The following is a 9,830-nucleotide window of genomic DNA, read 5'->3' as shown; positions in this document are numbered from 1 at the left end:
TTAATTTTTTTTTTTTTTTTTTTTTTTTAACGTCTAATATCACTGATAGTGAAAAGACGCTAAACAAAAGAACGAACACACACACACACACAAATACACACACGCCGCACACACCGGCACACACACACGCGCGCGCGCGCACACACACACACACACACACACACACACAAGAACGCACACGGCACGCACACACGCACACACACACAGTGAGTAGTGATCAAGGTACCCACACACACAGCACGGAGCAGTGCTAAAAAAAAAAAAAAAAAAATCCACACACAGGCAGCACATAGCTGTACTCAGAAAGATATCCACACCTGCAGCAAAAAGCGACGTTCAATTTACCCACACACACAGCATGTAGCAGTGCCAATGATATCCATATACGCAGCATACAGCTGTGTTCAATATACCCCCCCACACAGCATTCAGCGGTGCTCGTGATGCCCAAACTCGCAGCATACAGCGGTGCTTAAGATATCCATACACGCAGCATAAAGCCGTGCTTATGATAGCCACATATGCAGCATACAGCGATGCTCAGATACCCACACACACAGCAGAGAGAGAGAGAGAGAGAGAGAGAGAGAGAGAGAGAGAGGCGCAGCAACCTAGCACTTGCCCTGACCTCACACATAAGAAGAGTAAACACAATATTTTAAACCGGGAAAGTACGCCCGAAAACGTACACTGGATTCACTTATCTGGTACAGCCGAGATGGAGAGAGGGTTACAGTTCCAGTTTCAAGCCGTCAAAGCGTGTGGACAGATCCACGAACATGTAGGTACACATGAATTGCACCGGACACGTTCGAAGGGAAACTGAAGTTGCCGGCGATGCGGCCGGACATTCCTGGGGCCACAAACCCAATTAAGCGCGCTGGTCAGGCATTGAGAGGATACCTTTGTGTAAAACGTCAACATGTCAAAATTAATGAGATAGAATGATCAAATAAAACAACTACAATCGCGTGAAAGATAAGCAGATAATCGAAATCAAAGGAAGAACACAGTAAAACAAAGTGTAGTATGCCAAGCTCAGCGAACCCGCGCCTACCCCACATACACGCCCACTCATACAAGCACGCACACACACACACACACACACACACACACACACACACACACACACACACACACACACACACACGCGCGCGCGCGCGCGCGCGTGCTCGCGGCTCATATAACATAACAGTGTGCAGGCTGTTCACGAACGTTAAAAGTGTCAGAATAATCAGCCTGTTGATTGTGGACACTCTACGGATGATGATGATGATGATGATGATGAACACTTCAGAGAGAGAGAGAGAGAGAGAGAACACTGAACACTGAACACTGAAATGTTTAATGTCATTAGCTGTAAGGCTCTAGTGATATAGTAGGTACAAATCAGAACAAAAATGGTGCAAAACAAATAAAATGGAACAGAAAGGAAAAACATAGCCAAAGTAAACTAAGAGAGAGAGAGAGAGAGAGAGAGAGAGAGAGAGGGAGAGAGAGGACAATTAAAATGTTTATCAAGCGCCTTTGGCTGTGCAGAGATTTCATCCACCTCTCTCCTGCACTTTCACACTGCTCGCACGCGCGCTGACCGCAAGCACGTGCAAGGCCCACACTGCGCAAGCGCGCCCTCGGCATAAATAATTAATGACAGAACATCCCGTCGTGATGCCAGTCAGAATGGCGGCGCTAAGGTAAGCTGGTTCAGAATCTTGTGATGTTTTATTGATTTCGTTCTGAATGCCGTGCTTGTGTTTTGCATCTTCCTGTGTTGTTATTGAGTGCCACATACATCGCCCGAGACTGATCAAGTCGTTCATGCACCTTGTCAAACAGTCTAATCACCTCTGTCACTTTGGAACACTTTTTTTCCCTCTGTGTCTGAGAAGTAGCCAACATTAAGGTAGATTACTTTCGAAGTGATTAATATTTCAGTTCCAAGGGTTCTGTTAACAGTTGGAGAACCTTGCTGATAATGATGATTGACTGGTGTCGCCAATGAATGCAATCCTTACGTGGAGAACATTCTCTGTGATGTTAATTTTGTTTGTGCCAGCCACCTGATGATCTATCAACAAGTGAAAGAGGCCTCAGCTGGGATGAAGTATGAGCACATAATTCTGACTTGATTGATGGGAAAAAATCAAACACACACACAGAAAAATCATAAATTGATAAAGGATAAGCCCAAAATGATGGCTGAACATGGGATTCACAATGCAATATGATTACAGCCACAAGTTATATGAAAACATGAAGTACATGCACATTTTGGATTCTTTGTGAAGAACTCTTGGGAAACCAAAATGAAAACAGAACATGTGAACCATGACAAAATACTTTCAGATCATACACACACACACACACACACACACACACACACACACACACACACACACAAATACATCTTGTGTGTGTGTGTGTGTGCGATTCAACAAATATTATTGTGATGAGCGTACATGTGCACATTTTTTGTAATTACTTAGCCACATTTTCTGTTGGGGTTGATTTGAAGCGATTGAAGCATCAGCATACTAGTAGCTCCTGCAGATATACCTTCTTATTATGTTTTGAAGCTGATCATTTTGTCATGTGCGGGTGTGTGTGCATGTGTGTGTTTCATTTCTAGGCCAGTCTTATATTTGGATTCATTTCATGTACGTTAGAGCATTTGGAGTGTTAATCCTGTTCATTATTAGTTTTTATTGAATTATGATATGAAAAAAATCTCTGTAGACTGTAGTCCCCATATGCTATAACAGAAAGCCCCAGAAGTGCACAGTATTGAGCAATGGAACATAATGACAGCACTGTACATGCCACTTAGTACGATGACATTGTTCTTGTCATCACACACTGACACAAACATGCATGCCGGCACATATTTTTACGTTGACATGAACAAGTGTAAATGAATTATAAATGTGCACGGCACTTCAACTTAGTTCAATTTGTAATAATTTTCCTTGGTATGTGTTTGACTGAGGCAAAGTAAATTATTAATAAGAAGAATGGCAAAGATGTCACAAAAGAGCATGCCGTCATTTTTCAGTATCATCATATGCATTGTCACCTGATTCAGTTTGCATGGTGTGTAAAATCATCTTTCATTATGAAAGCGTTACTTCTTTAGTTGTTGTTTTTTTTATGCTAGAAGGTCACTCAGTCATTAGCCTATGGCCTGTTACAAATGCATGAATTATATACTGATTTGAAATAAATGAATTCTTTATTGATAGCAGAATTAGATTTTTTGAGTGTTTATTAAAAAAAAACCCAAAAACAAATAAGGTGATCACACCCTTGACTCTAACATCAACCCCTCCAAAAAAACAGACAAACAAAAAGAACCTCGCTTTTTTGGTTCATGATGATTGTATTACTTTAGTGAATAAAACATGTGGGGATGTTTTGAACAGTGAAGCACATGAAAAAGTTTTCCCTCTGAGAATTTTTTTTTTCCTTCTCATCAAATATGGGAAAGGATTCTGGTGTGTTGCTGCAGCTTTTTTTTTGTTGGTCTTTGTTGTTGTTGTTGTTTGTTTGTTTGAAACACACCTTGTGGAATTGAAATTGGGATAAATGAAATGATTTTTATCTGTCTGAATCATTCTTGACGCCCCCCTAATTCTTTGTATGTCTCGTTTATTTCTTTGTAGTCTGTTCATCTAAGATGATGATGTCAGACTGTCTCTGTATGTCTGTCTCTTGCTGTTACACACACACACACACACACACACACACACACACACACACAGATACATAGATACATACACACAGATACACACACACAGATACACACAGATACAAACACACACACACACACACACACACACACACACACACACACACACACACACACACAGAGATACACACACACCACACACCCACACACACAAAACACACACAGAGTGACATGCATACATCTAGGTACCTATGAATTAGAATCAGCAGTGATAACATTACCTTAAACCAGAAATGTGTGTGTGTGAGTGTGTGTGTGTGTGTGTGTGTGTGTGTGTGTGTGTGTGTGTGTGTGTGTGTGTGTGCGTGCACATTTCTGGTTTAAGGTAATGTTATCGCTGCTGATGCCAGTTCATAGGCACCTAGAGGTATGCATGTCACTCTCTCTGTGTGTGTGTGTGTGTGTGTGTGTGTGTGTGTGTAGCTACCAGCAAGTCCTCTGCATCTGAATTTGTCAAGGGAGCATGCTGTTTCATTCTGTTTGTTGCAGAGGGAAAGTCATGTCAAAGAGATCAGGATGCTTGCCTGCCTCCTTGTACTCACCCTGCCTTTACAGGCAACTTAACATTTAGCTTTGTAGCTTTATATTTCTGTAGGTGAGTTCAGCTTATTACCAGTATTCATATAATCGCTCAGCATTTATTGAAGAGTATGTTTTGTAACTGTTAGTATTACTTTGAGAATGATATAACCTTGTAAGCCATGTATATATGATTGCACAGTATTACTTTGAGAATGATATAACCTTGTAAGCCATGTATATATGATTGCACTGTGATTAATTTTGATTAATCTGTGTTGTTTTGTGAAATAACCTTTTTCACAAAATGAGTGTCGTCTCTTGTATTTTGACCATTTCCATTCTTTTGACTTCATAACTTATTTCTGATGGGCTCAGAACCCACAGACATTGTGAAGATGGTGGATCCTTCGATAAATCGGTCTGACTTGTTCTGTTCTGTACTGAAACTGAAACTGTTCTGTATGTTTTTGAAGGGGCTTCATTTACATGTATTTTGCTTGCAGAGCATGGTGCTTGTGAATTTGTGTGTGGTGCACATTTGATTGAAACTGACAGTAAAATGACTGAGTAAATTCAGTGATGAATTCTTGGCCCAAATTTGAGCAAAATATAATTCAAGGTGGATAATGAGAGGTGAAAGTATTTCATTTTTGTGTTCTTCTTTAAAAAAAAAAAAAAAAAGTTTAAGAGAGTTAGATAATTTCATTTCATGCTTAATGGTTAGAATTGCATTAATCTCATTAACACTACCCAGGCTACAATCCAGTGAAGAAGGCATCCTGAAACAAACTGACTTGTGAAAAACTGGTATGATTTTGAAAGAAGGTAACCATGGAACAAATCATCATGTGTCACACACCCGACAATGACATATGACTGTGGGATTACTTAGATGACTGTCTGCATAGATTCAGTTAGGTTGGTATGCTCACTAAAGTCAAGTAATTTTGAGATGATTGCCTACATAAAAGTTTGGTTAGTATATCAGTTTGGTTGAGTAATTTTGAGATGAATGCCTGCATAAAAGTTTGGTTGGTGTGCTCACTTTGGTCAAGTAATTTTGAGATGATTGTGTCTGCATAAAAGTTTGGTTAGTATATCAATTTGGTCAAGTAATTTTGAGATGATTGTGTCTGCATAAAAGTTTGGTTGGTGTGCTTAGTTTGGTTGAGTTATTTCAGAATATATGTCTGAATCCTAAGGCCTGTCAACAACTGATGGTCCGGTGGAAAGTGAACATGGATTTATATCTTTGTGACTAGTAGCCTGGATTTTATCCGTTACTCAAGAGTATAGATCTAAATATGATGTCATTGTTTTACAGTTAGTGTGTAGTGTTGTGCGTTAATAGATTAATAAACATTTTGCATATATATACATTTGCTCACTAATATTTATTCAATAGGCAATCACATTTGGTGAGCTGTGTAATTATGGAGGTATGTGCCAGTGCAAACTTACAAGAATGTATGCTAGTGTATCTGGGTGTTTGTACATGCATGCCTGTGCACACAACATACATGCATATGCAAGTGCATTCACACACACACACATTCAAACACACACATGCATGCACATGTATACTCATGCATACTCATGCGTGTACTATGCATACACATGTGCACACACATGTACGCACACAGACATGTGCGCACAACACTCGCAGTTTCAGTTTCTCAAGGAGGCATCACTGCGTTTGGACATATCCATATACGCTACACCACATCTGCTAGTCAGAAGCCTGACCAGCAACATTACCCAAACGCGCTTAGTCAGGCCTTGAGTGCATGCATATTATAGTTGTGTGTCTATCAGAGTGGATTTTCTTCAGCAGAATTTGACAGAGGATAATACTTGTTGCCATGGGTTCTTTTTCTGTATGCCAAGTGTGTGTTGCACATGGGACCTTGATTTATCATCTCATCTGAATGACTTAATGCTCAGTTTGATTTTCCATTTGAACTTGGGAGAAAGGACGAGATCAGGAGTTCGAACACAGACCCTCATGGTCTCTGTATTGGCAGATGAGTGTCTGAACCATTCTGCCACCTTCCACCCTCGTCAACATGCACACACACACAGAGCACAACATAGAATAAATATATTAGGGTCTGCATATTGATAAGTGCTTTGCTGTACTGGGATGTCATTGTTCTTTTTGAATGACAATATTTCATTGACCTTTCCAGGTTAGCTAAAATGCAGACACCCGCAGTCATGGGTATGATGTTAGTCAATAGAAAAACTAGTTACAAAGATGGAGTGCCGTTAGCTGACTACGGCCCTGATGAAAACCTCAACGACAATGCCGACATAGAATGGGTCAACAAAAACTGGGTGAGTGTTGTTTTCTCATCTGACCAGGGACCATTCTTTCTCTGCTTTTTGGTCACAATCAATTTTTTTTTTTTTAAAGGAATTTTTTTAATGACCAATTTTTCAGTCAGAAAGAGAAATAAATACAGGATTTTGTTTTTAATGTTTGTATTTTGTTTACTTTAGATTTTTTTTTTTTCTAGAGGTGTTTCACTTTATCTTATTTGAATTATATATAATTTATATGTGGTGTGTGTGTGTGTGTGTGTGTGTGTGTGTGTGAATGAATACATTGTGTGTGTGAATGTTTTCATATATGCATTCATGTGTGTGTGTGTGTGTGTGTGTGTGTGTGTGTGTGTGTTACTGTAGTGTCTAAACCTACATATATGTTGACATTAAATTTTAGAAACATATCTCTTGAGCAGACTCAGAAACATACAGTATCAGGGACAATAATTTATTTTTCACTCCTTTTTTGTCTTTTGCTCCCATGCATCAAAAGTTTTGTGTGTGTGTGTGTGTGAAAATGTATACAGGTACACAGGTATACTGGTACCTTAAACCCTGCTCTGTGTGTGTATGTGAAAATGTATACAGGTATACAGGTACCTGAAACCCTGCTCTGTGTGTGTGTGTGTGAAAATGTGTACAGGTACACAGGCATATAGGTACCTGAGATCCTGCTGTGTGTGTGTGTGTGTATGTGTGTGTATGTGTGTGTGTGTGTGTGTGTTTCTATCATCAATATAATTTTGTTGTTGTTGTTCATTACTTGGAATTCGTCTTTTCCTTCTTGCCCTGAGGGCTATAGGTGTGAAGAAGCATACATATGGTTATTCCGCTTGCCTCATGAAACAAAAACAATTGTTATTTGCTAGGTGCGGCGCTTGCTGCGCTTCTGTGCCTTTGTCAGCATGATCTCGGTCAGCATGAACACACCTGAGACCTTCAAGGTGTGCTATGAGCTCATCTACATCACCTTCGCCTTCGACACGGTCATCACCATTCTCTTCACCGCTGAGATGATTGCGAAGATGCAGATCAGAGGCGCCTGGAAAGTAATTTATTTTTGTTTGTTTTAATGCACATTTGTTTTTTTAACATTTACATTATATAAATACCTACTTTCAAACAATCAAAACGAACAACAACAACAACAAAAAATTGAAGCAATTATTCAAAAGATATACACACACATTATCATCAGAGGTGTCGGAATGTTTTTTTTTTTTTGTTTTTTTTTGTGTGTGTGTGTGTGTGTGTGTGTGTGTGTGTTTCATTGTCTTTTGTGCTCTGCATTCAGTATTAGGTCTCTATTTTTTGTTTGTGTTTGTTTTAATTGATTTTGTTTTGTTTTGGAGGTGTATCTATTTCTTTCTGTCTGTCTGTTTGTTTCCAAATTCCTTGCTTCTTTTACTCATTGTCATTATATGTTTTGGGGGGTTGAATGTATTTATTTACAACTATTTATATATTTACCTTCTTATTTGTCAATTTATTGATTATTTCTATCCATAAAATTAAAGGAAGATCTATCCCATCTTTGTCAATTACAGTGAAGAGGGGTGTGAACAAACCCTGTCATTAAATATTTTTTAGTATTTTTCTAAATACGATAGAAATAAACATACAAGATATTTTCAGTACTTGTGGTAGTGGTAAAAAATTTTTGACGATCACGACCAATATTATCCGTTAGATGGCAGTGGTAACAACTCACTATCATGAAAAATATATTTTCAGTTTTGTGCAAATGGTCCAATTTATTAACAGTCATGAACAACATTTTCAGTTTTGTAGTAACCTTATAAAACGAAGTTAAAAATAATAGTAGATGGTGTGAAATCAAACAAAGGTACCTTAAGGTGATGAGAAGATGACTTTTTGAGTCACAGACCCTTTTTCTTGAAACATCGTCTTCTCATTGTCTTAACTCACTCAGTACGGCCAGTCCTCTCTTCTCCTCTACACAGACCCCTCGGATGTCCAGTGGGTGTCTGAATGACCCAACCTTTAGCTTCCGTCGTCAGAATTGTGGTATTCTTTGTCAACATTCACCTCTTCAGCATAAGAGCCTTCCACTTGCAATATTTTGATTTTGGTAATTGGGGTGAAACGCTGTTAACGTCGTCTCTTTCGCCGTTCGTATGGAGAGAGTTAAGGTACCTTTGATTTACACCATCTACTGTTATTTGATACAATCATTGACCTACATGTGAGTGACTGCTGTGACAGGGAGAGGCTCCCTACCTGAAGGATCGGTGGTGTCAGTTTGACGGTGTCATGATCATCTGCTTGTGGGGATCAGTCCTGCTGCAGGTATGTTGGTGTCTGTCTTGTGTGAAAAACCTGTACACACTCTGATTCCAAGGTGTGCACCTGTTGCAGGTATGTCCTTGTCTGTTTTGTGTAAAAAACCTGTTTAATTACACATACTTAACTGTGAGCCACTAGTGCAGACTCCGGCAGGGGTCTGACATTTCTGTCCTGTGCAAACTACTGTCCGCCTATGCGGAGAAAATGAAAGTAGCTATGGCCGATAACCTCCAAGAAGTAGGTAACCTCCCCTTTGCCCCCCTGACTAGCGCCCTCTTTTTCCGGCAGCCATCATGACTCCTGTTCCTGTGCTCTTCATACGGCTAAGTTTTTTTTTCTCGTATTTTCTGTCTGTCTGTCAATTCTCTGGTGTTCTTGTTTTTGGTCAAATTATGTCTCCAACCAGGTCACATAATTATATAGCTCGATTGGGCGATCGCACTAAAATTAAGGCGTGATCACAATCGATTCGCTGACACTCTGGGCCCTCTACTCCTGGTCCTCTAAACAATGCCAACCCGCCGCCTCCTCCACTAAAACCTGTTCACAATGATTACGGGCCGCACACCCATAAGTCTTGTGGCAGGTGTGTTGGTGTTAGTCTTGTGTCCAAAACCTGTACATACTCTGATTTCCGGCTGTGTACCTGTCAGTCCTATTGCAGGTGTGTTGGAGTTTGTCTTGTGTCCAAAACCTGTACAGCTTTCAGGCTGTGTACCCGTCAGTCCTGTTGCAGGTGTGTTGGAGTTTGTCTTGTGTCCCAAACCTGTACAGATTTCAGGCTGTGTACCTGTCAGCCCTGTTGCAGGTGTGTTGGAGTTTGTCTTGTGTCCAAAACCTGTACAGATTTCAGGCTGTGTACCTGTCAGTCCTGTTGCAGGTGTGTTGGAGTTTGTCTTGTGTCCAAAAGCTGTACAGATTTCAGGCT

General features: G+C 40.0%; 1 protein-coding gene across 1 annotated transcript in view; it reads left to right on the top strand.

Annotated features, from left to right (window-relative positions):
• LOC143289183 (sodium leak channel NALCN-like) overlaps positions 1-9,830 on the top strand; it is a 115,208-nt gene that overhangs the window by 3,751 nt on the left and 101,627 nt on the right. Inside the window, exons 2-5 of the mRNA XM_076598108.1 lie at positions 1,540-1,694; positions 6,457-6,604; positions 7,465-7,644; positions 8,822-8,905. Coding sequence (XP_076454223.1) covers positions 1,648-1,694; positions 6,457-6,604; positions 7,465-7,644; positions 8,822-8,905 — 459 coding nt within the window. The 5' untranslated portion in view covers positions 1,540-1,647. The remainder of the gene's footprint in view (positions 1-1,539; positions 1,695-6,456; positions 6,605-7,464; positions 7,645-8,821; positions 8,906-9,830) is intronic.

Source organism: Babylonia areolata, chromosome 13, assembly GCF_041734735.1.
Source record: "Babylonia areolata isolate BAREFJ2019XMU chromosome 13, ASM4173473v1, whole genome shotgun sequence".
NCBI lineage: Eukaryota > Metazoa > Mollusca > Gastropoda > Neogastropoda > Buccinidae > Babylonia > Babylonia areolata.
Note: the sequence above shows the minus strand (reverse complement) of the source record. Positions and strands in the feature narration are given on the sequence as shown.